This window comes from Larus michahellis, chromosome Z (assembly GCF_964199755.1).
Source record: "Larus michahellis chromosome Z, bLarMic1.1, whole genome shotgun sequence".
Classification (NCBI taxonomy): Eukaryota; Metazoa; Chordata; class Aves; order Charadriiformes; family Laridae; genus Larus; species Larus michahellis.
The window spans coordinates 31,661,025-31,688,937 of record NC_133930.1 but is presented as its reverse complement, the minus strand read 5'-3'; the positions used below and the strand labels follow the sequence as shown (position 1 = coordinate 31,688,937).

At 37.9% G+C, this 27,913-nt stretch overlaps 1 protein-coding gene across 5 annotated transcripts in view; it reads right to left on the bottom strand.

Annotated features, from left to right (window-relative positions):
• Positions 1–407: 407 nt before the first annotated feature.
• KDM4C (lysine demethylase 4C) overlaps positions 408–27,913 on the bottom strand; it is a 274,533-nt gene continuing 247,027 nt past the window's right edge. For all 5 annotated transcript variants that reach the window (XR_012584902.1, XM_074569863.1, XM_074569862.1 and 2 more), the window contains 4 exons: positions 24,982–25,152; positions 7,784–7,903; positions 3,822–3,914; positions 408–1,428 (listed from right to left, as the gene is read on the bottom strand). Coding sequence is in view for 4 of the 5 variants with exons in the window: in XM_074569863.1 (XP_074425964.1) it covers positions 1,252–1,428; positions 3,822–3,914; positions 7,784–7,903; positions 24,982–25,152 (561 nt within the window). In the remaining variant the exon portion in view is untranslated. The remainder of the gene's footprint in view (positions 1,429–3,821; positions 3,915–7,783; positions 7,904–24,981; positions 25,153–27,913) is intronic.

The window sequence follows — 27,913 nt, the reverse complement described above, 5'->3', positions numbered from 1 at the left end:
CTAGAAACAGCAGTGCTGAGATTTAAATTGGATTTTGAAACGGCTCTTTTGCCTGTGGCAGACAGTCAGAAATCCTGCTGACGGTCCAATTTATGAGAAACAGATGATGTCATTTTGTTAAAGCTCTCTTCTAGTTTCACATACCCAAGTGTTTCTGACAAATTCAGACTTTCTGCTTTCTGTGAAACATCCAAAAAGGTCAAGATCCCAAAGACTGAAGGGAAACAGAAAGACAAGAAATGGAACCACATTGTTTATCAAGTTCGTATTTTAATACCAAGCTGTGTATGTCTGTGTATATACTCTGTTGTGTTCAGGAAACCACATGCATACTGCATATAGGGAAGCTTCTTGATTCCTATTGGTATAGAATAATAGGATCAAAAACCACATCAGCAGACAAAATGTTGCAAGTAAAAGGACAGTGTTTATTTGCTTGCTTATTTTATAACATTATTACATTGATAGAATATTATTTTTAAAGGAAGACCATAATATATTCATCCAAAACTAGTCTGTTAAGCATATATATTTAAACTCTAATTTTTCATACACATAATGAAAGAAAATCATATTTTACAAATAGCTGTTTTTAATAGACCTTATCAAAAACACGTTTAAAAATAACTGCCAAAATCTGTCTCTTTAAATGTACAAAACACCTTTGCTGTGCTGAAGATATCTTTCTTAAAAGCCAAAAATATTAAAGTCAACAGTTGAGTACACATCAAACCCTCCTGAAAGCAGCAGTGACATAAAAATGTAAAAGCACTGTACAACGTTAAGTACAGCTTTTGTCTCAATACTGTACATATTTGTACTTGCTTAAAAAATGTTTTATAAAAACTTTTATTATCAAACTTAACACCCTTTCCTACGTGCAGAAAAATGGAGCCACTGAAATTATCTGTTTACTAAAATGTCTCCTCTGTCTCTGTATGTGAATCTTCTCTCACAATTCAAAAGGAATTTTACCATTTATTTCAATATGACCAAGACTGGAAGTTTTCTTCAGCATACCACTGTGCAGTCCCCCTTACTCTCACTTGGTTTCCCCCTTAGTTTCATAATGCAAAATGTTACAAAATCTTAAATACATTAACTGAAGAAATCAGAACTCAAGTACTTCAGCTTACGAGGCTGGTGTACGGATTAGTTCACTGCAAAACCATGTGTTCAATTAAACCGAAACCAATTGCAAATAATGCCACATGCTTTTTAATCAACATCCCCCTCTCCTCCTTGCTTCCTTTACAGCCCCTTCTGGCATTTCTTCTGGAATGAGCTTTTTAAGAAGGTGCGGTATCCTGGATCATCCACATATTCATTCCTAAAGCGGGAACTCAATACTCTCTGCCTCTTCTTCTCTCCCAAGATAATATCTGTTCCATAAAACGTGTCCTCGAATCTCATGTCAGAGGCTGTGGACTAAAACCAGACAATAATTACACATACAGCTTCATACAGGCCATCATATCCTGACATATTTTAGATAAGTACATGGAAACCCAGATATATTTCACTAGATCATATGAAGCTAGCTAAATTTCTGACTATGCAGCTATAATTGTTTTCAGTTATATTTTCAGTTATATTTCAGTTATATTTTTTATATATATCTAAATATTACATATATATTTTAAGTGCAATATTTAAAATACAATTTCTACTTTTCCGTATCTTGCACGTACTACCCATCATTTAGTTCTCAAGGTGGAAAACAGCAACATGGAAGTGATGCAATTATTGGCCAGGTTTGACCCTAGCAGTATCAAGTATAATCCACCACTCTGTGTTATTCAGGAAAGTTTTAAGTGCAAGGTACTATGGCATGGACCTCTGAAAAGAAACCTGCACACTGCCTAATTTGCGAAGAACTGGAGTCCCAAGTTCAGTTGTTTGTCAGAAAACTTAAAACAGCTGGGAATCAACTGAAACAAAGCAGTGGGACAGCAAGTAGCAAGCCATTTGGGAAAAAGCAGTGGCAGAAAATATTTATAGAATTTGAGGCAATAGTAGGAAATCATGCAAAGGTCTGAGCACAGGCCATGGTTTGTTTTATTTAGTTGACTAAATGGAATGGTTTTAACCTATACTTAACTCCCCCCTATGAAGTTAATGGCATCAAATACAAAAAACCTAAATATTGATCTATAAAAACCTCCATTTTAAATAGAGTAGAACAAACCCAACTACATTTGTCTTGTTATCCCTAGTGAAATGCAACAGTTTACATTCTACAGAACATGCACTTCATTAAAAATACTTTTCACACATAGTCTCTAAAACAAAAAATGGTAATGGAATGCTTTTTGAGTATAATGAGAAATCCCATTAAATATAACCAGATGGTTCATTTAACATTTTTCAAGACATCTCTCTTAACCCACGGTGGAGTCAGGACACTGAAAGATGTGTGCATGTATCCCAGATACCTTGAAAAAAAGTTGTCTTGCCAAGAATATTTGATCAGCGCACCTCCCATTAGAAAGAGCTCTCCTAATCTTACTCTATTCCTTCAGTAAAACAGGGCACCCTGCTGGTGAGCACTCCCTCAGCCTCACGTTTCTCTGTCTCTCTTCCTTTCCCAGCTCTAGTGTCCCTTTCACACACGATGCTAATCCCTTCCTTTGACAACCTCCAGCTTCGGAAATATACAGCATCCATGCTGGATTGGCCGCTGAGAACTGGACGAAAGGAAATGATGATAATAATGATGATGCCAGCTGCATGTGGCAAGGAGCATAGAAAAGGAAAGTCAAACTGAAACCTTCTTCAGCTTCCTCCCCACATAATGCTACGTTAGTCCACCAAACTCATCTAATCTGATGTATGGCTGAAGAATCAACTCTATACATCATGCCCCTACAACTCCTTGCACCCAACTCTCAAGAATCAGCTAATTAATGTCACATAACAGATGCATGAACAGGTAACATGTATGTGCCCACCTCCCTGCAGCAATGAAAAATATACTGTACACTGCTCTCTTTTTCAAAGCTTCACTAAAAGTATTCTTTAAATAAGAGGGAACTTTTTTATTCAGATCAGTGGATTATTTTTTGTTCTCAATTATGACAAGAGTTTTGCATCTTTATGTTTTGCTTTTACATGTTAAGAAACCTAACTTTTAACTTGCAATGCAGTTTTGAACAAACAGTTGTAGAACAGGACAGGGACGTGAGAAGAACATGGTGCTCTCCTGAGCAGACACAGTATTTAGCATTAATGACAAAGATATGTAACAGCGGTCACCTTCTCTCCTCCAACAACTGCAAAGCAGAACTTTCCTGTTTCAAACTTTGTCATGCTCTTTATGAACCTCAACACTTTTCCACACGGCATACACATAAACGACTAGCTGGTGGATGTTGTTTGAAACTGCAGGAAACTAAAAAAACGCAGCGAAGATTTAAACCAAAGACTAGTGAAATGCTGATAAGTCCTGCCAGTGACATTGGTGAGCTCTGATCAGCTGCTTTGTTTCTTAGAAGAAGTTAACTGCATTTTTACTGAATTCAATGCTTTTAAAACCACAAAGCTCTGAGAACTTGGGAAGTTTTTAAAACGTACACATGAGAAAAGAATTATGTTTGACATCAGCATTTGTCTGTTTTGGAAGAACAACTAACCATTCTCACTAGCGAATGGACACTTGTGCTAATGGTTGTGCTGATCTAGCTAGTCATGTTAGTACAGGCTTCAGAAAATATTTGTCCAGTTTAAATTGAAAATCCAGAATAAAGGCAAGGATAGCATTATTGGCATTTTGAGCATATATATATATATACACTATAAAGTTATCATCAGCAAATACTCACAAAACGTGCTTTTACTCTTTTAGGAAGTTCTTCATCTAGTGTATAGATCTCTTCTCTCTTCATTACTATTTGAGAACCATCTTCAAACTCAACCTGATTTAAAAAATGGGTATTTAAAAATAAAACCATAATTTAACTCTTGCAGGAAGTTTCTGGGAATGTCTCCAAACAAAAATATATGTGCAAACACAGAAGGCTTATATACAAATATTTTACTAGCTATTTTAGTGAGGTAAAATTAGGATACAACACGAAAAATGTTATTTCTTAGGAACTGCAACAAATTCATAAGTTGAAAATAATATCTAAGCAAAGAGACTTCAAAATCAACACTACACATGAAGTAAAATCTATGAGATTAGGAATGTCAAGCAGTAACAACACAGACAACATTATTTTGTAGGAGTGACGTATTAAAATGTCTTCATGTCATTTTTATTTGCCTCTAATTTTTTTTACTTGCTTCTAATAAATAAAAAATAAATTTTAACATCCTGTGCTTCAAGGTTGAGGAAGACCATGTCAAAAAAAAGTATGAGTGACAACTAAGGAAATACCAGTTAACAGAATTTTATTGAATCTGATGGAATTTCTTTAAAATGCTCTGTTCAGAAGATGAAAAGCTTTATCATGCTTAGGTTTAGATTTAATCCAACATGAACCCCGTTAGCAGAAAATGAGAAAGGAAATGCAACTAGGTGTTGGGAATGTTAAAAAGCTGAGGCTTTGAAGCATTTAAGTCTTTTCAGTAGCTTCTGATATTTTTTTTTAATACTTCATCTCACAATTGTGAATTTCAGCTATTATCCATGACTGCAGTTTTAGTTCCCACAGAAACTGTACTTTAAAGTTTGGTATAACCTAAAAGAAGAACCATTCCACATCCTTAGGTGACTTAATGAGACCATACGAATGACAACAACAGACTTAGGTTGGAAGAATAAGCCCAAATACCTACATAGGAAAACATTAACTTATCAAAGGTATTATCATAGATAAAAATGAAAAAACATGTATTTGAACTAGTAAATAGACTGTGTTTTGTATGTTCAAATTAAAATCTTGCCATGACTATGTCAGATTAATTGAGAACAGCTAAAAAATCTGATATAGTATATCCATTCTCAAAAGTCAGGGTACAGATCTATGAACTATTAACATCTTTAAAAGCATTTATTTTTTTTTACAGCTATTTAACAGGGATGCACAGATCTGGAATGGATTTAAAATGCACAGAGCACAGATGGACACCGAGGTCACAAAAGTCATCTGTGCTCCTTACTACCTATGTTAGAGGAACTTAAAAGTCAATTTGACTTAAGCTTGTTTAATATAATTATGGCAATTTAGGTACTTTTCCCTAGGATGCAGGAAGAGCCTTTCTGCTATTCCTGCTCCTTATTGAACAATATATTTGGTAATTTTTTTTGCGTAATAGAGTGGGCAATAATGGTTTTTGCATCACTGGTGAAAGAACTGGGCAGGAAATGAACTCTGCCAGATCCATGACATCAGAAAACCACCTCCTGAAAGGGCAATTTTTTGTTTTTACGGGTAGTGTACAGCAGCAAGCAACTGCATCAAATCACAGAATCTGGCATGTTTGCAGTATGAAATATATTGAACATTTACAATGAAGAGTAACTGTAAATTCTTCAGCTATAATTCAGCATACCATACTGTAAATAAATTTGCTGTACTGTTAAAGGCCATCACAACAACAGCTTCTCTACAACTTTCAATGGTATCATGATTCATGCAAAATATAAACCCACCATCTCTAATAGCTCCAATTTAATCCAGACTTCAGAAACTACATTTCAAATCATCAATTTTTCCCCAGCAAGTTATTTTATTTGGACTTCTGCTGTTGTATTGTGTCTGTGTGGTATGTTATTCTCTCCATGAGATTTTCTTTTATCAGGACATCATAAATAAAAGGGTCAGCTGAAATTGTTAGAAAGCAATTAATAGGGTGAATGGATAATTTAATAATCTCAAATGAAGCTCAAAAATAAACAGTGACTGTCAGTTTCAAAAATTATCAAGACATCATACATAGACCGCATTAACAATTTCACTTGAACGCTTGCTTCATTTGGCAGGTGTAACTCTGCCTAGAGATTGTGCAGGATGCTGGGTCATGAATGTCGAACTGGATGACACGAATTCTGGTGCATTGTGTCATAGCTCCTGCATACACAAGTACTGTCACATTCGGTACAAGTACCTCATGAACATGAGGAAAATTCACAGTTTTATCCAAGTAGAATAGATGTGTCTTATTAGATCATAATACTAATTTCAGAGTCCTTTTCAGTCCCTCCTTTTGTCGTACCATCTAAGCAACCACAATAGATTTGGTAAGAGAATCTCAAGGCTGCAACAGAGACCTCACAACCCAGAAGAATGGGTATGTGTATGCACGGGTCCTACAAGCTATCAAACAGGCTATGTAGAAGGACCAAAGGAAGAACTACTAATGCGTTTTGAAGTTAGCCTTTCACCCTCCATGTAGCAGACTTCCTATAATCCGTGGCCATGTTGTGGCAGCCTCCTCTCCCGTCCTACAGATTGAAATTCTTGTTTGTCTCCGAAGTCCTACGTAGTGCAATCTGGACTCCTCCTAATCTTTAACCTTTGCTGTTTCCCCATGATAGGGGTTGTTACAAGGCAGTTTACTGTAATCTCTCATGGCTGTTATGCTGAGGAACTCCAAACCTTACTGAACCTCCGCATACCAATCCATTTTCCTTAAACTAAACTGCTTTCATCATACTGTCCAAGAGGTCTAAAATACGACAAACAAGTTTGTTTTGACTATGTCAGATTCCTTCATATATGAAAGATATGAACATTCATCTAGTCTACCTCACAGTACTCCTCAGAACACCAGCTGTTCAGAAGATTAAATGATTTGAAGATTAATGCTACTATAGGACAATAATCTTTATATTTTATAAAGAACTTTTCACCTTCACAATATAGTACATCTGCTAAACATAAGGGAAAAGGTAAGATTTAGAGACTAGCTCAAGGGATCAGGCATTTGAGGACTTGAGTTCGATTGCAAGTCATTGACAAAGTGAGAAGGTCAATGCAGCAAGTCATTTAGCCTCCCTGTGCCTTAATTTATCTACAGATATAATAGTAAATTTGCCATTTTTGTAGAGTAATGTGAGGCCCTCAGATGAAAAGAGTTACATGAGTGAAAATTATTATATATATATAAATGAAATGTACCTAGATTCTCATTCTTTCAGAAGTGCTATTATTATTGTGATTGTTTTATTGCAGTTTCTACCATTCACTTGGGTACTCAAAGCTGCTGACTGACTTTTCTCAAAGGCAAGCACATAAAAAAACAATTACTGTGTCTCTGAAATCAGAAGTCAGCTTTTTAGCCTTGCCTTCAGTGTTCAGTTCCCTTTTGCCTTTGCTGAGGATAAAACACTCCTTAGATTATGTGTTAATTAATTCAGAGGTGCCTCAGACAAATGAAAGTGGGGCTATTTATGCTCTTGTTTTTGCTGTCCTCCCTTCCATCCTTTTACAAAATGCCTAAGGTTCATTGTAGTCACACACCAATATTTAATTTTGTATTATTAATTGCATAATTACCTGACATCAAATAAGAGTAAATAACCTGGAGAAAATAACAAATATTATCTTTCAATCTTAATGTTCCACCTGTTCACCTGAGTTCTTATTAAATAACTCATTTTCTTCATTTTACATGAACAGGTGAAACCTCAACTCCCAAAGAGTGCACAGCACTTGTTAATGGTTTAGACAGCTTTATTTATTAGTTTAAATGCATTAACAGTTACAATAACAGTCCACCCTCCAGCCTTCTGCAGCTTTGAAGGTATGGCTGTCCAGTCCAATGCTAGAGTTGAATGAGCAATTTGCAATGAAGACATCTGGAAAACGAGCACATGGTAATAAATATAGACACCCACCTGATACATGTGAGCTGTGTTTGTTCCCAGATATTTTGCGCCATACAGTTTTCCATCAGGCCACTTCACTCGGACAACCTCTCCCTCTGCAGGTGGGCCCAGCTTTAGGCAGTCTCTGCTCTATTTACAAAGAAGGATGGATTCTCAAATCAGTGAGTGAGTCACTACACTTTGAAATTACCAGTAAGCTGCTTTTTACTACTTGGTAATTGGAGGAGATTTATTACCTTGTGTGTTTTGAGTTTTATAATCCTGCTAATGGGCTAACAGATGATACGGTTAACCTTTATGAAAATGAAACACTGACCAAAGAAACATTCTCTTTACAGCTTGATGCTGCATTGGCAAGGCAACATATGAAAAAATCAGACAGCTATCCGCAACTGTGATACATTTCCCCCAAAATCAATTTCCGTCACACATTGAAAATAAAGATCACTAAAGTGCAACTGCATATGTGCAGCACTTTCTCTTTTACATATTCAAGTAACTCATATTTTGTTAACCACAGCATATTTTTGCTAGTTGCTAACTTTGCTGACTGAAACATACTCTGATGGATCAAACTATAAATGGTGAGAATGCCAATGAGTTCTTTGCTTAGCTGATGGAGAAACACTGAAAGAATCCAAATGCTTACAAAGAAGAGCTAGGTGGGATTTTTCTTTTCAGAGGATATGAGGCAGGTTTTTTTTCCTCTGTTTTGCCCAAATTTTGTGCCGGGCTTGTTCAGTGTGTCAGAGCGGCACAGTTTATGCTATCTCCAACACATCCTTGTTATGGTTTCTTTTGCCCCATATCGCTCAGTATGACCTAAATGTCTCATTTGCAGAGTACACTGACCACACACCCAGAACAACAGCTGTCTACGTGAGGAAATACACGAAGGACTGGAAAAGGATTGTGTCAGGTCTGTGCTCACCAACTCTTTGGAAGCTATCTGTGCCAAATACTCACCCCAACAAAGGCACCTATACTCTATACTGACTACATCACAAGGTTCGTCATGTAAATTAGCACTAATTTAGTGGTATTCTCTTGGGTGATCACACTACCTGAGCTCACTGCTAAGAGGTCTAGACTGAGAAGAGAAAAGATAATGCCAAGGATTCAGATACAAGGACTCAGTGACAAGGTCCTGCAGGACCTGGAATTATCTCAGGTTGCTGCAGTACTATTACTGTTTTCAAAGTTTCAGATTTACATAGAATAATTTACAAAAATATTGTATTTTTGACTTCAACAGTTCACTTCCAACAGAGGCCAATGATCATCATGACAAAGAATTCAAAATGTGGGAGCAAAAATGCACCACAGTGAACCTTACTGGGACATTATCTTGTTATAATATCATGCTAACCAAATCCAGGCTTTATAAACTGTTTTTAATCACATGTATCTTAATCCATGAATTTGATTCAATGCATGAGAAAAGAAGTAAAAAGCTGGATTTTCACAGAGACACATTTTCCTGTCAGACAACACTCTCTCTGTAATCCCTTGGGTGCTGTGCCAAGGGGACAGCTCTAAAATACGCCCTGCGTGTTTGTCTGTCAAAGGTTGCTGTGACAGCCACAGAAAGATGTGTCCTTTCAACTTCACCATATATTTGGGGTAGTAGGTGGCATTACTGTATTACCCTTCCTACCCAGGAGAGGGAGGAGGAGAGGGGAAAGGGCAGAGGATGGCTACTGCCTGCTTTCCAACAGTGAAATTGTTGGAAATTGAAATATGACTTCTCAGGGGACAGGGATTGCTAAATACTATGATAGCTCTGACTATAAATTAAATGAGACAATATTTTTAATGCTCTCTTCTCAGTGACAACTGTCAAGATGCCTATTGTCATTACCATTATCATACTTCTTCCGCTATTTACTTAAAGTGCAAAAAGGAGTCTTGGCTAAGTGTCTCAATCAAACTTTTAACATGTATCATCGAAGACAGCAAATTTGCTGAAAATAAAAATATCTATCAACAACGTCAAGCCAAACTTCAATTTTCCAAGAACAAAATCCCAGCATGAATTGTTCCCTTTGCACCTTGCACAAGAAAAACACCTCACAGCTTCTCTAGGATAGCTAAAGGAATAGCTTATAGGGAAAATTAAGAGTTCTCATGCAGGTAACTAGACAAATAACAATCCCTTTCTCCATGTATCACAACAATGTCTTAGTCTTTGGAACAATGTTTGGGAAACCTGTACTAAATAATTTTTGCTGATTTCTGCCAGAGTTGTTCTCTTTTATTTTCATATTCCATAACCATTTTAGAGAGTGTCTTTTTTACTGCAAAAATAATTCTCACCATTTACTTCTGGGGAATGATTTCTTAGGCTGATAAAATTACAAAAATGCAACCTCACTTTTCCCAGTCATATAACGAAAAGTCAGACATCAAGATATGGCAACCCTTCAACATCCCTATAGCTGTAAATAACATACAGTGTGGGCTCAGTCTACATTCAGCTTGTAAACCATGTAAATTTCCCATACAATTACACAGTATATTTTCTTCTTCACATAAATAGACAAAATCATGCCTATTTCTAGTGAAAAGCTTATTCACTGAAGTGTCCAGTTTCATATTCCAGCTGTTTCACAGCTCAGAGCCCCAGCTCCAAGCATGGTCTGGTACAGAAGGTTGCTCAGGGACATGTCCAGTTGGGTTTGAGTACCTCCAAGGATGAATACTTCAGCATCTCCCCGGGGAAGCAGTCCAGCATTTGACAAGCCTCACAGTAAAAAAGTCTTAAGTGAAGAAAAATTCCATGTTAAGGAATTTCCTGCATTTCAGTTGGTACCTGTTGTCTTTCATCCTGGCACCCTGCACCACTGAGAAGTGTGTGGCTCCATCGTCTTTACTTCCCCCATCAAGTATTTATACACTTGGTTAAGATCCCCCTGAGTCTACTGTTCTCTAGGCTGAACAGTTCCAGCTCTCTCAGCCTCTCCTCATATCACAGATGCTCCAGTCCTTTCACTGTATTTGCTCCTGTATGTCCCCATCCTTCTTGTACAGGTGAGTCCGTAACTGGACACAGCACTCCAGATATAGTCTCACCAGTGCCAGGTTTACAGCCATTCAAAAAAAGCTTCTTGTAAATGACAATAATTCTAAAGCTTTTCTTGTTTATTACAGGTGGTATTTTCTGGTTTTAGAAAAATTCATTTTAGGATTCGTTATATGCATTGAACTAAAATAGTAAGTAATCCATTCACAATAGATGTTGGAAAAATACGTCGAAACACTGGGTTTGTCTCCTATGCTGGCACTAAGGAATTCTTGTGTACAGCACTACAGATAAAGCAGACATTTTTGCTGTTTTTCTCTTCTAATATTCCTCTGTTTTCACCACAGAAGCTGAACAATGCTTTGGTTCATTAAGGCTGGACAGAGCGTTTGCAAGTGGCAAATACTGTTGCAGTGGCAGGTGGTGATGGTTGACACAGAATAGGAAAAAATGTGGAGCCACACTAATAAAAAAGAGGGAGGAAGTCTGCACCTGAAGCATGTATTCGAATCCAGGAACTGCGAAATGTTGCAAGAATCCCAGAATTTGAATATACCCACTGACACCTAAAGAAAATACCTTAATTTTTAAGAAGTTGAAAAAAAATATGTTGAAATGTTTTCTTAAATGAAGGCTAAAACATACAGATACTCTGGTCTAAGATGAACTTATGAACTATTGAGACTATTATCCAGAACTGTCAGAAACAGATGCTCCTTGGAGACCTATAATTTTATTTTGACAATGTTTTGCCTGGCAATTATGTTACTAATTCAGCTATTTCAAATTCAATAATTAGTTTTGAAATTGTGAGAATATAAGAGCCTTTGACTTCTTCTAGGTTTGATCCAAAGGAGCTACATTGAAAATAAATATCACTTCATTCCTTCTGAATCTAGCAGCAGGAAAAGTTTTTCATTAGCTTCTGCCTTTCAACCGTCAGCTTACAGTTCAATGTTTGATCTTTAAGGAGCTTAAACAGAATCATATCCTTCCAAATCTCATTCAGCCTTTGGTGAATGTGGAACGTGACTGGTGAAGAAGGGATCAATTAACTCCTTTAACTTAAAGTAATGGTCATAAAGGTTAAAATTGTATTCAATATCACATCAATAACTTTGGTCATTGTATCTCAAGAATTTGTTTGAAAAGAGGAAAATGCAGCCCATATGGCATCTCTTAGAGGAGTTATAAACCCAACAGTAGTCAAATATTTTAAAATGTTCCTAGAAAACAACTCAAATGGAAAAATGCCAGTACTTGAATATTCAAATCAGGAGGTACCTTCATCAGATCACCTGGCTCTTGATAATTGTTTTAATGATGTGCTCCTACCCTGACTCAAGAGAGGACAGAAGAGTTGTGATGATGAAGGTCCCCAATTCGATCCCACAATTGATAACCTAGACTAGTATGTTTTGTTTTAAAAGCTGCTTTTGCCTCCCATTCCTACTTTTGCATGAGCATTCTGTGGAACTTCTCTTATTAGGATGAAGAAAATCAATCTCCATTTTGATCAGACCAGAATATTTTCTGTGGGAGATTACTGAACTCAGTTCTCACAGCTGTGCTCCTACAGTGGGCTTAATAGAGAAAAAGGAGAATGAAACATTGTGAGGTATAAGACGTTTGCAAACTATTAAGTAACAGTCTGAAGACCCTGCTCTACAGCTGATGAGTATTACTGGAGACCAGTTTTCCCTGAATATAGCCCTAAAACATTCATATATATCTATAAAACAATACAATGAAGATGGAGATTTCTTTTTCCGTGTATAAAAAAATTAAGGCCAAAAACTTGGAAAGATATTGAAGAAAAATCAGTTTATAGTGTACATGTTAAGTGGGAATATTGTCTGCAAGGGATTCACTCTTGAAGTTTACTCTTATTCACCACTAACCATCTGATTAAGCAGAATTTTTTCCCTTATAGCCGCGCTGTTTTAGAAATCTGAGGTTTAAATGATGCAAGTTTATGAATGTAAATTAATTTGTTAGACATGCAGAGCAGCGTCTTCCTTTTCTGAATCATTTCACTCTTTTGGAACTTGTTAAATAATTTTCAAATCCACCATAACCAAGAACATTCTTCCACCCATTTCCCATGAGGGCATCTCTACAAAATCCACAACACGGAGCATCAAACGGTCATCAAGTATTAACCAAGACAGCAAATATAATCACGCTGGCACCTCTGTCTTCAGGAGAGTGTCTGAGCAGCCCCTATCCCATGAACAACCTCAGAAACTCCTATTTTGTTCTCCTCAACACCAATAGAATTGTTTATCTGTTTAACTGGCAGACACAGCGCTGAGCTACATTATTTTTCAAATCACTATGGTGATTCAGACTGTATTAAAAAATAAAATTGTTTACTTAAATTTTATTCAAATTACAGCATTATTCTCAATATCACTTAGCAAAAATTTCTACATCTCCTAGACACTCCTGGGTTTTACTTGCTGATTTGCTTTGTTTCCAAAACAAAGCTCAAAATTTACCATTGTCTATTCAAATTGTTGTCAAATACCACTGATAGTATAATTGGCATAACAATACAGGGCTAAAGTCGTTAAGTGTGGCTCTTGCAACAGGTTTTGTGAACCAGCACATACTTCTAATCCTATTTTTGCTGGATAGCTCTGTAACACAGCGACAGAATGAAATACACATGAATTTTATAAATTATTTTACTCAATGGTACAGGAATAGTATAAATATACACAGAACGCGACTGTCATTATTTTTGCTGGGATGCTATCAGTTTAAAGACAGTTTAAATGTAAGCTCAAAACTAGAACTTGTAACAATTAGTTTAGCTGAACATATTTTTCATCCTTTGAAGTTACTCATTATTTTCTGTACCATACAACATCAAAGCCCTCTAGGAAGACATATTCCAATCAATCAACAGCAGTCTTGCAGGAATACTGTGTAAGAATCCATTTCGTTGTGCTGCTGCAGCTTTCTGTATCAGAGGGTTCTTGTGAATCCCACTATGCTGTTGTCATGCAACTTGGCAAGAAGGAACGGCAAAAGGCAGAGGTAAGCAGCAGCCTGGCTTCAGCCCTGTTATGTGCCTGGTGATACAGATCCCCTCCGTATTGTTCCATCCCTCATGCACAGGGGGCATGGCACAATATTGTAATCCTCCTCCTGGCAGATGGAAAGCTCATAATCTCGCCCCGAGGTTTCAAAAATCAAAGAAAAACAGATATCTAAAAGAGGAACTAGAGCCAAATCACACTCTGTAATTGCAATAAACCTGGCCTTCCTATCAAGATATTTTTTTACTATCATTCATCTCACGTTTTTTGTAAATTTATACATATTGTTAAAATCAAACGGTGAAATAGAAACTGTCCATTTTCTGTCATCCCCTGCATTGCTCAGATCCGTAAGAATGACGCAGACGTTAGTACTAGTCTATCTAACCACAATTTGCATGGAGCAAGCCATAGTATTGACTCATTTGGACTTTCATCCTAGAAATTCCATGGTTTCTGAAAAATAACTTAAAATTCATGCATGGTCTCCAAAACTGAATAACCAATACCTCTATCCTCCTATTTTGGAGGAACTGAAATTAATTTCACAGCAAATTCAATTCATAGAACATTCATTTCAATTTATAGCAAACAAGCATTCTGATATTAATCACGAAATTAACAGTTACTTCTCACAACACAGACGACACACACTAACTACATCTGATTTTCATTTATAAGACTTCAAGTGGATTTCTAGTCCCCAGATTTACAACATGAAAAAGCAGGAAAAATCCAGGCCTGTTTATCGGGCTTTTGCACAGAAATTGGCCTCTGGCTGACTTCAGTTGAACTGCAGCAGTCGTTTCTAAAATTTCCCCTTAAATTAGGACCTGAGTTAAATTCACTACCCGACTTCATTGCTACTAGGGTACCTACCATGAGAGCCAGCTCTCTGTACTGACAGGAACCAGCTGAAGGTGGTTTGAGAGGGAAGGAGTAGAGAAATGAGCAGGGGGTGACGGCACTGTCAGGAAGAGTTAACTCTTGCTGTACAGACCCTACAGACCCACAAGAGAAAAAGGCTCCTGCAGCAGAGCAGGAGAGGTACCTCTGAACAGTCCTGAGGATGGAGATGCAATGTCCCCAAGGCCATTCTGTGAAGGCACTTGTCCACGTTCCTTCAGCTAGCATTAACTTTCAGTGTGAGTGCTAGCGATTAAGCTTCCACAGCCACACTCACCAGTGATTGTTTCATAAGGAGCATAAAATCATAGAATGTGTTGGGTTGGAAGGGACCTTTAAAGGCCATCTAGTCCAACCCCCCTGCAGTAGGCAGGGACATCTTTAACTAGATCAGGTTGCTCAGAGCCTCATCAAGCCTGGCCTCAAATCTCTCCAGGGATGGGGCCTCCACCACCTCTCTGGGCAACCTGTTCCAGTGTCTCACCACCCTCATTGTAAAGAACTTCTTCCCAATGTCTAATCTAAACCTACCCTGCTCTAGTTTAAAACCGTTGCCCCTCGTCCTATTGCTACACGCCCTTGCAAACAGCCCCTCCCAGCTTTCTTACAGGCCCCCTTCAGGTACTGGAAGGCTGCTATAAGGTCTCCCAGAGCCTTCTCTTCTCCAGGCTGAACAACCCCAACTCTCTCAGCCTGTCCTCACAGGAGAGATGCTCCAGCCCTGCAGCTCCAACATGACTAATGGGTTCACAACTAACACCTCCGACTTGGAAAAGCCTGTCATATAGATAAATAACACACCACAGCTGCAAACAGTGAATGTATCTACCAGCATCATTAAAGCGGAAGTGGAGAAACAAATTGTGGAAACTCTCTGAAAACAACCGCTGATCTCAACAGACTGTCAAACTGTGTTTTTCTTTTGGGAGCTGATACTATACGGTACTTAACGCAAATTTTTAGAAACACAGAATTAGGTTTCATATGTTCCAAGACAATTTGAATGAAAAGGAGAGTGGTAGCTAATTTGCCACAGTCAGAATTTTATCTAAACAGGAACAGCAATTTACACAGTGTATTAGCATTTGAAAGAGCAGGCCTGATTCCCAGGAGTGCAATTCTGGTTTTGAATTGGTATAAATTCAGTGAAATCACCAGATTAACAGAATAGTTACTGTAATTCAACAAATTTAGCCTTGGATCACAGAATGCATAGTATAAAAATACTTTGAATTTATGTAAAATATGTTGCCCTTAAAATGCTACTGAATCTTCTCTTACAAAGTGAATATATGCTTTCACCATATGAGGGAAACTGAAAGACAAATTGGATCACGCATTCCTGAATACATCTAAAAATTTCTTACTTTCCATTCGGCTTAGAAAGTTACTATTTCAACTGTTACATTGCCTTTCAGTAAAGTATTAATAACACAAATATATGCGTAATATTAATTGAGAGATGGAGAATTGCCCGGATTCTGGGCAACTCTGTGGGAATTGCAGAATGTGGCTTAGGATGTCCAGGATGGAACCGGACATCACAATAAGGTGCAGGACAGAGGACACTGAGGAAGCCTTAACTGGGGGTACGATATACTACTATGGGACAAAACTCAGCATCAGCAGTAGGAAGATGAAGTTGGCAGGGAGAGCAGGACGTCTGATTCACTGTGCCTGACTGAAGTACAAGGCTCCTTTAGTGCAGCAGAGAACCCGTGCTTATGTTTACATTAAAGTTAGATGAAACTCTGAATCCTCTGGTACGACCTTGTATCCTGCCCACCTATATATTGGTGAAGGCCTAAAGTTTTAAAGTTCCCAGTAAATCAACTGCAGTCAGACAAGTGCAAAGACCAGCTCATGTTCCGCTCCTGCCCCTGCCTCGGGTCATAACACACATGAAGGAAAATGCTCCTTCTTCCCCCTTCCTAACACCCTGAACACACACGGCAAGGCTGGAAATAATCTACTTTTGAAACACACAGCAATTAGAGTAAATTACCAGATCTGAAAATCCTGGGTTACTTCAGAAAAAAGGTGGGAGGGGAAATAATGCTCCTCCCCAACTCCCAGCAGTCCGAATTCATCTCAGCAGCTCCTCTGCGATTCCAGGGATTTCAGTGTGCTCCACATGCTCATCATGGCTGTACTCGTGCTCCTGGACATGGATGCACACTCACTTTGCAAGCACGAGAAGCAATGAAATGTCTTTCTGTCTCTTACCTGCTTCACTGCAGAGTCAGCCATCTTACCATAAACTGCAAAGTAAGGGATTATCTTCCATTTTGTTTCTCCTGATGAGATGTGGGGGCATTACCTTCAACTCATCTAAAATCATTATTGATAAGGATCCATAAAGTATTCCATTACAAAGTGGAAAGGACATTATACACATGAAACTGTGTAAAGATAATACTCATATTTGAATTTAATTTGCCTTTAATCTATCCTACATTCATTTTATATGCTTATCTATTAAGTTATCTGTCTTTCTACTGTAACAGGAAACAAAGAAAAGCAAGACCTGCAGAAAAATCACTTCTGTTCTCCATAATGGAGTAAAGTGAAAGTAACTCACTTAAATCAATACGGTTATATTACTGTACAACAAGTTTCAGATTAGAATAAGACTATTGCCTCTCTTCACGTTTTGCAGTTTCAAGAGTTAAACAATGGAATAAAAGCCTCCAGTCTGAAGCCTTAGAACTTAGTCTGTGTTTTCAAAAAGTTTATTTTAACTTAGTAAGACCGCAGTTTTAAAACGAGGAATTCATTTGTGTTAGTATTCAGAAGATGCAAACAATGATTTGCACGTGCAAAGCATAGAGTTGTGACTAATGGGGTGAAATCCTCTTGGCAGCCGGTCACCAGTGGTGTCTCTCAGGGCTCAGTTTTGGGGCCAGTTTTGTTTAATATCTTTATCAATGATCTGGATGAGGGGAGTGAGTGCACCCTCAGTAAGTTTGCAGATGACACCAAACTAGGTGGGAGTGTTGACCTGCTTGAGGGTGGGAAGGCTCTACAGAGGGACCTGGGCAGGCTGGATCGATGGGCCAAGGCCAACGGTATGAGGTTTAATAAGGCCAAGTGCCAGGTCCTGCATTTCGGTCACAACAACCCCAAGCAACGCTACAGGCTTGGGGCAGAGTGGCTGGAAAGCTGCCCGGCAGAAAAGAACCTGGTCATTAACATGAGCCAGCAGTGTGCCCAGGTGGCCAAGAAGGCCAACAGCATTCTGGCTTGTCTCAGGAATAGCGTGGCCAGCAGGAGCAGGGAAGTGATCGTGCCTCTGTACTCGGCACTGGTGAGGCCTCACCTCGAGTGCTGTGTTCAGTTCTGGGCCCCTCTGTACAAGAGGGACATTGAGGTGCTGGAGCGTGTCCAGAGGAGAGCTACCAGGCTGGTGAGGGGTCTGGAGACCAGGTCATATGAGGAGAGGCTGAGGGAGCTGGGCACGTTTAGCTTGGAGAAGAGGAGGCTGAGGGGAGACCTCCTTGCCCTCTACAACTACCTGAAAGGAGGCTGTAGAGAGGGGGGTGTTGGCCTCTTCTCCCAGGTGAATAATGACAGGACCAGAGGAAATGGTCTGAAGCTGCGTCAGGGGAGGTTTAGATTAGATATTAGGAAGAATTACTTTACTGAGAGAGTGGTCAGGCACTGGAACAGCCTGCCCAGGGAGGTGGTTGAGTCACCATCCCTAGAGGTATTTAAGAAACGTGTAGATTTGGCACCTCAGGGCATGCTCTAGTGGCAGAGATTGTAGGGGGGTTTTTTGTGTGTATGGTTGGACTTGCTGATCTCAAAGGTCTCTTCCAACCATGAAGATTCTATGATTCTATAGCATTCTGTGTATCAGCGCTTGCAAATCCAGTGCAAAAGTTCACAGTTACAAAACTGTGTTAAAATAAATTTCTCAGCTCACACAAACTTGAAATAAATTCTTTAAAACATATATACATACTTAACTTACTGGAGTATTTCTCAGAACAAGAATGCAAAATCCTACACAATTTTTACAAATCTATCTCACCAGGAACAGAAACCCAATTTTTCTCCTCAAAGATATGTCATGCAGCTCTCAAACTTGCTTTCCAGAATTTTTTCAGAATTGTCTGTCAGTGGTCACACCATACAAATTGCTGAGTAGTAAGTTCAGCTACACAGCAAGTAATTTTATAATGCTGCAAAAAAATTGTACCATCCCAACATGACTAGTGCATTATTCAGCTCAGAGACTCAATGTTGTCTCAGTTAAGAAATAAATAAAAAAAGTTTGCTAAACGTATTATAATTCATTAGGTCTGTTTTCCCACATTACGCAACTAGTTCTGAGGACTTTTTGACTAAGTTTATGCCAAATACAATCTATCCTCTTGTTACCTTCAGAAATGCATTGCTTGCTTTTCTACTCCACATTCTCAGAAATGGCTGGTGATGTTGACACTGGAGTGCATCCAAAGTATCTATAGTTTGCCCAGAAAGAGTGTGAATTCAACAGTTCTGATTTCCTCAGCCATTCTTTACAGATTTGCATGCCAGTATAATAAAACTGAACAATAAACTGTTATTGTCTGTCAGAAGTCTAGAAGGCAGGTAAGCACTACTATTTAAAGTTTTGATTTTAGCAGGCAGACAAGCAGAAAACAGTTGTCAGAAGAGGTAAAGAGAGAAAGGCATACAGAAGAGAAACCACTGGAAAAAAATGCTGGAAACTAGTCAGGAATAATGCCAGACAAGGTTGACGGAGGAAAAGTTACATACATCTGGTTTGTAGGACGGATTTTCAAAAAAGCACAGCATCCTTTGGAAATTACTAGGGCTAGAATCAAACCTTCTATTTTTTATATCCAGGTGGACATTAATGGACTGTCAAGACTTACGTGCTAGCCCAGTATTTACAAATGTCCATTGTTCAAGCAGTATGGTTTTTCAAAAGTAGAAGTAAAACATGCAGAAATTGAGAAGCTGATTGAATGTCCACTTAGACATTTGCAGACACGTATTGGTTGTACCACTGAAAGTCAGTAGTCCTGAAAAAGTCATTAGGCAGAAGTCCTTGTAAAGAAGTAAGACTTTGTTCTTGAAGGTCTATCCTGGGCATTGACACTCAGAGCCCCCCGAAGTGTTACCTTTTCTAACCTGCACATGCATGAAGTCCCACCTACATAATGGCACATCATGGTTTTAAAGGGAACTCATGTTCCCTTTAGCTAGCATGTGGAGGAAATAATTTTTGAACAACCATCCAGATAAATCCAATTTGTTCTGCATCTCAAAGTAGGATGAAGTAAATCCATTCTGTCTCTCATTAGTCTAATAACACTATCCTTGGGACAAACTGTATTCAGCCTGACTCCTTTCCCTGTACTGTACCCCAATTAGCCCACCTCGTCTTGAGAAACTTCAAAGAGTATACATGCATATGCAGCTTCAAACCCCTGACAGATATCTAGGCCAGGAAGGATCATTCAGAATCTCAGCAAGTCCACAATCACCAAGAATTGTGTGGACACTAGAGTGTGGGTCATGAGATGTCAAAGCTTTCCTTTCATAATTTTGCAGGGGTGTGAAGTAAGCATTTGTGGGTCAGGACAGATGTAGAGGATTGCAAAGAAGGTCCCTCGCTGAGAAAAGCTGGGTTGTTTGGCTTTCTTTTTTAATAGCTTCTCAAATTACATTGCTATCATTCTGTCAGCTTTTTCTTCAAATACTGGCAACTAAAATGTGCTCCATTTTATTACAAAGAAAGCAGAGGATAATAATTTTGGGCTTTGTGAAATTTAGGTGCACACTGTAAGAAGTTGTAGCCTTCATGATAATTTCAGTGAAATACTTTGGCTGTCAGAGTTCTCAATAGCCCTGTTCCTCCCCCCCCCGCCAGTGGTGAATTTAAAGTATCAATGGACACAGAAAAATAGAGCTTAATCTCCTCTGCTCTCTTCACTCTGAAGGCTCTCTTGGGTCCACTACTGAAAGAAGGTACTTGCATAAGTACCAGCATCATTCCGTTAAGGATTCCAGGTATCTGTTGGCATGTTAAAAAATCCACTATTTGGTGCGTTTTTTTCATGCTTGAATTTTTTTCAGGTAAGGTGGCATCCACTTCAAAAAACAGTGGTAGACAAAAAAAATCAAGCAAGATGTTGAATGGACCAACCTGACACATGCAAAAATAATTTCTTGTTCCTGCTTTTGACAGCTGCAGTCTGAATGCCTTAACCTGAACTAATATACACCTTTTCAAGAGTATGCTTTTTGGATTTTATCGGGACCGCAGAAAATTAGCATAATGTGGTTGCACAAAAAAAGTCATGAACTCCTGAATACAGCATCCAAGTGTCCTTCCAAACATATCTCACTTCCTTAGCTCTTCAGATGCTCTTGCTTGTAAGGAACATTTACAGCAGCATTCTGTAAACTACAATACCACTTAGGATGATATTCAATCTATAGATTTTAATAAGTAAAATCCATTTCGGGGTTTGGGCATGACAAGCCCCAGATCAGCTTTACCTTCCCAATGGAGAACCTCTACATTTATACACTTAACAGGAAACTAAACCACAGTATAGGTATATCATGGCAGCAAGAGTATGTACACTTATTTTTGTTTAACTAGTTTGCTTGGTAACTACAAGGTGAAACCGTGACAGCAAAGAATTATGTGTAAACTGGTCACTGGAGGACCAGGGTACTTTCTGCGGTAAGCAACCTGTAAAGATGTCTACTGTTTCCGGAGAGGTGTGTTCAGCTCTCCTGTAATCAGACCTCCCCACAGACTCAAATCATGCTTGACTCCGCAATCTATTTTTCTTAATTCCTCTCTTCCTTGCAATCAATATATTTTGCTGGGATCTTTCTGCCCCTGACCAAGTATACTAGAAGGTCTCCCTGTTTAGCTGAGGTTTTAATAAAGTAATGTGGGAACAACTTCATCCTTAGCTCTAATTTCAGATTACATATATACGTATATATATTTTTAATATATTTGCTGTTAAAACATTATTGACAGCCACAATATAGAGAGAAACAACTAAAACTCCTAGCTAAATACCCAGAATACTCATTTCTAGTAAACTGCCAAGATATGACAGTGAAGATACATCCATCAGGTACTAACAAAAACCCAAAACCACCCAACTGTGGGACACCCAACTGAGTAGGTGAAAAACGGAGACATTTCCTAATGCCTATTGTATGAGGAGCAGCTGAGGGAGCTGGGGTTGTTCAGCCTGGAGAAAAGGAGGCTGAGGGGAGACCTTATCGCTCTCTACAACTACCTGAAAGGAGGGTGTAGGGAGGTGGGGGTCAATCTCCCAAGTAAAAAGCAACAGGACAAGAGGAAACGGCCTCAAGTTGTGCCAGGGGAGGTTTAGATTGGATATTAGGAAAAATTTCTTCACCGAAAGGGTTGTCAAGCATTGGAACAGGCTGCCCAGGGAAGTGGTTGAGTCGCCATCCCTGGAGGTATTTAAAAGACATGTAGATGTAGTGCTGTGGGACACGGTGTAGTGGTAACATAGCAGTGTTAGGTTAATAGTTGGACTTGGATGATCTTAAAGGTCCCTTTCAACCACAGTGATTCTGTGATTCTAATTCTATAATCTGTAAACTGACATCAAGCCTGTTGGGCAGGTCAGTACTCCTCCTGGTGCTGAGCTAGGGGCTGTGTGACAAGTTACAGAGCATTCACCCTTCAAGAAGTGGCAAGTGGCACACATACATGCTGTCTGCTGGTAGCAGATACTCAGGACTGCAGCATATGCACTCCCCACTTGTGTGCACGCATTCTTAAACTAACTGTTAAAACTGTCATCTCACCTCCTGTAAGATATCACCCTCACTGCAGTCTTGCCATGACTTAACAGGCGAAGTGGGGAAGTTTTCCTGCTGTTTCTTCCAGCAAAAAATTGCACCCTTATACTTCTTTGCACCCTCTTACATCTGCTGGGTGGATGGAACGCTGACTGGTTAGCATGTCAACAACCTATCTTATGGCTTTACACATTGTAATTGAGGAGTAATTGTTCTAAGAAATTCTGACAAGGTAGAAATCAGGTAGAGCACCCAAGAAATAGCTTGAAATAAGAAGAAAAATCTATATAGTTATGCCTATATCTAACACTTACAATTAAAAAAAGCGTCAGCTATATTTAGCAAATGCTAACACAAACCGAGGAAAATACATATGAGAGGAGACCAATGCATACCCTGCTTTGGTAGTTATTGAATGCTCACAAGCAAACAGAGTTTCACGAAGCTTTGAGACTGAAATTTCCCTGCTCCCTGTATTCCTCCTTAAAAATAAATCACTGTGTCTGAACATCGGAATTGTGGTGTATTATGAGCTGAGCTGAAATTATGTAGTGGATTCAGCACATACTGGAAAAGCAGAAAGCTCCTGCTATCTTTGTGAGCTAGTTGAAAAGTGAAAACAGATTAGAAAAATAAGTTCTTCAATAGGCAGCAACATTGCTTTCACACCAGATTTGATGAATAAGTCCTCCCAGCGGCACTAACACCTGATACGCACATTGCATGGATTAGCAAGTTTTAGTCCAGGCAGAAGAAAAAACAGGTTTTTTTCCCTTCCAGTAACTGCTGCAGGTATATTATCTAATGAAAACACAACAAGATTTCTCTAAGGAATGTGAAATTCGTTTGGTGTTTCCATCAAACAATTATATGTTGTTCATCCACTATCTGAGAAGCACTGAGGCATATCCAGACTTGATTACATTTATTCTTAGCTCCAGATCAGACTATCCCACTACGGTGGCAAGCAGTTTCTCATCTCTGCCTCACCAGATCCTTGATGCAGGCATACACAAAAGAGGAGTTTCTAATAACAATACAGCCACATTTGCTTAATATCTTGATCATCCTAAATCAGAATGTCTTTGATCATTAATGGAGCCTTTCAGAGTGTTTCGAATTAAAGGATAAATTTTCAAAGACGTGTAACAGGGATTTGCTGACTGTCTTCTATTAAGACCAGTGGGAGGTAAACAGCTCAATCCCCATACGCTGCTCTGAAATACATCCTTTTAAATATAGCATTTTCAAAAGGCATGAGCCTTTTCAATAACTAAGAAGCTTCTAAGAAAAACAGTATCGTTTCCACTGATGTATATGTCAGCTAATGCTACTTCCAGGAAAACATTAGGCGTGCAGAAAACAGAACAGTTCAAAGACTTTCACAGAGGAAAAATATGGAGTACTCCTAGGAGTTGTGCCCCTTGAGCTGCAAAGCCTCTATTCTTATGCACTGCTGCACATGCCAGACTCTCCCCCTCTACATACAGAACAGGACACAGGGCTAAGTGAAAAGTGGTCTTGCAACAAACAGCACTTTTGCATACCACTGTACACTGAACTCTAACTTTTAGGGATTATTAGCAGGAGATACACCAAAATAACAGTTCAGCACAAAAAAAGACTCAGATGGGCCTGAAGGTAAACAAGGATTAGAGTCATACCATGAGAAAGATGTCAAGCCGCACCTGATGAACACAATGAAGGTTAATAGCCAATGTATTCATCTAAAATCTGGCAGGAAACAGAATCTTTCCCCAACTGTCTGCAAATTTTGTTCATATGTGCTAAGTGCACAATGTGGTCCCTAACAGTTACGAAAAACATGGCAGTTTATGTAAGTGCACAAGGGAAATCAATATCTCAATTGCTTTTTGGAAATGCAATGAACTACACATTCCTCTCCCTGATGATTTTTATCATTAATAATGCAATATCACAAACTAAATATCAGAAGGTGTAAACAAGTGGTTAGAACAGATTCTTGAGAGCTATTCTTCCCATTACAGCAGGATTTTTCTATTCAGCAAGGAATTTTTACAAGTTATCTCTGAGAGACAGATAAGGATATATGGAATTCCCTCTCTCATATCCTTTATTAAATACATATTTCTTATTTAATTAAAAGACTTTGTAAGATTACTTTTGATTCATTTGGTCAAATGACAAAGACTAATTAGAACAACCAAGTTTTGGAAGCCCATTAGAAAATAATCATTCTCAGCAGCAAAAGTAACAAACATGAACTGAATATTAAGACATTACCTCCTCAAGGTCAAAAGAAGTTGTTCAAGAGGTTCTAACTCTCTAATTTAAAAAAAACCACAAACCAACACAAAACCAAACAAAACAAACAACAAAGCAAAACCCACAAAAACAAACCGGAAAGAACAAGTTCCCGAGAAAGTACTTACCACAATGTCTTCAGGAAAAGTATCCAGACTGAAAGAGCCATCATCAAACATGACTTCATAGAAAAGTTGAGATGTCACTCCTATGACTCTGCAACTATAGTATCGTGTATTCCTGTGTTTTGCAATGACCGTCTGCCCAACCGTAATGGCTTTCTCACGTGCTTTAGCTCTCTTGAGAAAAAGAAAGAATTTACAAGTCTTTTTAAAATACTGTCTTACACATCACAAATTTATCAGTGTCAAAAAAGAACTGATAGCAGTTCACCACTTGATATAAGAACTTCAAATGCAAAATCGTTCCTTCCAATCACAATCACACAAATTTGTTTTACATACAAATTTTTTTCTGCATCTTACGAGAAAACAAATGGCATCTGAAGAATAACAAATCACAGCACTCAAAAATATTTTTGCAATTGATATCTTCTAACTATTCCGTGTTAGATTAAAACACTTACACAATTAGCAATATTTTTACATTTTATTTGTAGAATAATTTGTAGAATTTGCCTGAAGAGGTAAGATGTGATGAACACAGACTATGGTCTTGCACTGTTTTAAGTGATGGGATTTTTTAAGTACTGAATTTCAGTATGATTCTTCATAACTGCTTAATATTTTGTTTTATGGGACGCAATAACTAGATGCGTATCCAATTCTTGTAAGATCTGTCTACAGCAGTGTCTCTGAGTAACTTCTTAACCCATACTGCGCAGAAGTTTTGCTTTAAAACTTCAGACAACACCAATCACTTCATCAGTTATTTATGTAGTAAATCAGTAACAATATTTATTTCTCACTTTTAATTTCTCAGAGTTAGTTATGTTAATCAGAAGAGCAGCAGGGTTGTTGAACTATACAAAAATTCTACATCAATAACTGCTTGATGGATTCTATAAATACAAAAAAGAATGGAACCTTGCTCCAAAGCTCACATGACGCCGACAGCTGTTACACATCAACTCCAAACCAATTTATTCCCATGAACCTTCCACTTAAGAAGCAACCTTCTTCACCAGGAAAAATAAAATCAAGCGTTTCTCATTCTAATAACACAAGGAATGCACTTCTTTCTTATGATCCTGACTGTCTGTTCATTACCCCACAAAGATCTATTTCTTTATGCAAAAGTGAATGATTATGACCTTCTCTATATCTGAACAGTTGAGCTTTTCTTATAACGGAAGATGCTACCACATGGGGCAACTACACTGGTATATACTAAGCACAATTTTTTTTATTAGAAATGTTATATAAACAGCATGAAAATACTTTATTACATTTGCTGAAGTAATTACTCAATTTCCTAGCACTGTTTTTCAAACGTTCAAAGCAGTGAATTCTTCTATCAGTATAATAATCTTCAAAAATGCCTGTGAAAATCTGGAAAATGCTAGAGGCTTTAGAATTTTTAGCCCTAACCAAGAGAGAACCAAGGACAGCATCAATTCTTTTTGTTAGACTCCAAGAATTAACAGTAATAACAATGCTTTTGGGGAAGAGGAAAAACTCATCCCAAACTTGAACGGTTCTGTTTTTGTGGAGACTGTAGTCACTATCGTGCCTCTTTCTTGGACCAATTTCTGGGATTTAGGATTTTTAAACCCCTCTGCTCCTGCAAACTAAGGGCAAACCAAGTACAAATATTCTGTACAATTTCTGGAGACAGTGCACTAAATCTCTGTGTATCAGAGCTCTGCCTGACATACATATTTGGAGGATTTAGTTGAGGTCACCTCAGATAGTAAAACCCAATGATGTTTCTAAAGCATTTTCAAGTTTACCTAGAAATAATGTTCTGAGCATACTCAAAAATTATTTAACCGTTTTCATACATAATATGCAATAAATACATATATATTACATAAAATATAACATATATATAGTATATATTATATGTGTAATATATAATACATAATTACATATATTACATAAAAATACATATATAATAAAATTGTTTCTTCCTCATTTTACCTGTCTAAGTAGCAGCATTAACTACATAAATAAGAATTTACTGGTATTTTCACAGGAGTGATAACATGTCAATTAGCACTTTTTATCAATCTTGAAACATACATAAACATAAATGTTAATTTACCTTTCAATTCTTGCCTTTAGTCTATTTAGTTATTGGGAGGAGGGATGTGGGGAGAAATCAGAAGTAAACTGGAGAGCATAAATTGATTTACTTACATGAGATAATAGAAAAAGTTTGATATTATAGTACAGAAGCCCAAGGAGAAACAGCTCTATTAAAAGGTTTAAATGTTTTTAAAGCCTGAAGTTGGAACTCTTCAGAGAAGATAGAAGGCAAAATACAATATTTTAAGAGACCATACAGACTCATTTAATGATAAAATTTTCAGAGAAGAAATGCCACTGCTCATTAGAACAAATAATAAAAACTAGAAATGCATCCTAGCTCAAGGAGAAGATTATTTTTTAGTATGTTATCTTGGTAGGATTCTTGATTTATTTCTCAGGAAAAATATTGACAAGCACACTCTGCAATTGATTGCATGTCCCAGAAAACATTTCCTGCCAGAAAAATCTTAAGAATTTATTGATGTTAAGAATGTCATTTTTGATCAGAAAGGACAGTTGTTATGTAAGGGAGTCTATCAGATTAAAGAAACAGCTGTGGTAGTTACCAGATTATTGAGAAAGCTTTAAAAGGTTTAAAAAGCATGGTTTTCTTTAACAGTACCTAAGCCAAGGATGAACTAAAACAGTGGCAGAAATACAGAAACAACCAGATATGAAAAAAAAGTTAACCTCCCCTTCTGTGTGCAAACTTCAAAACTGAGGAAAAATTACTTTCTCCTTCATTTTCTGTATGGTAGGACACAAAAATCTTCTTAAATAAAATACATAAACTACATGTATATGAAATCATAATAACTATCATGAAATAGGCATCTGATGTATATCT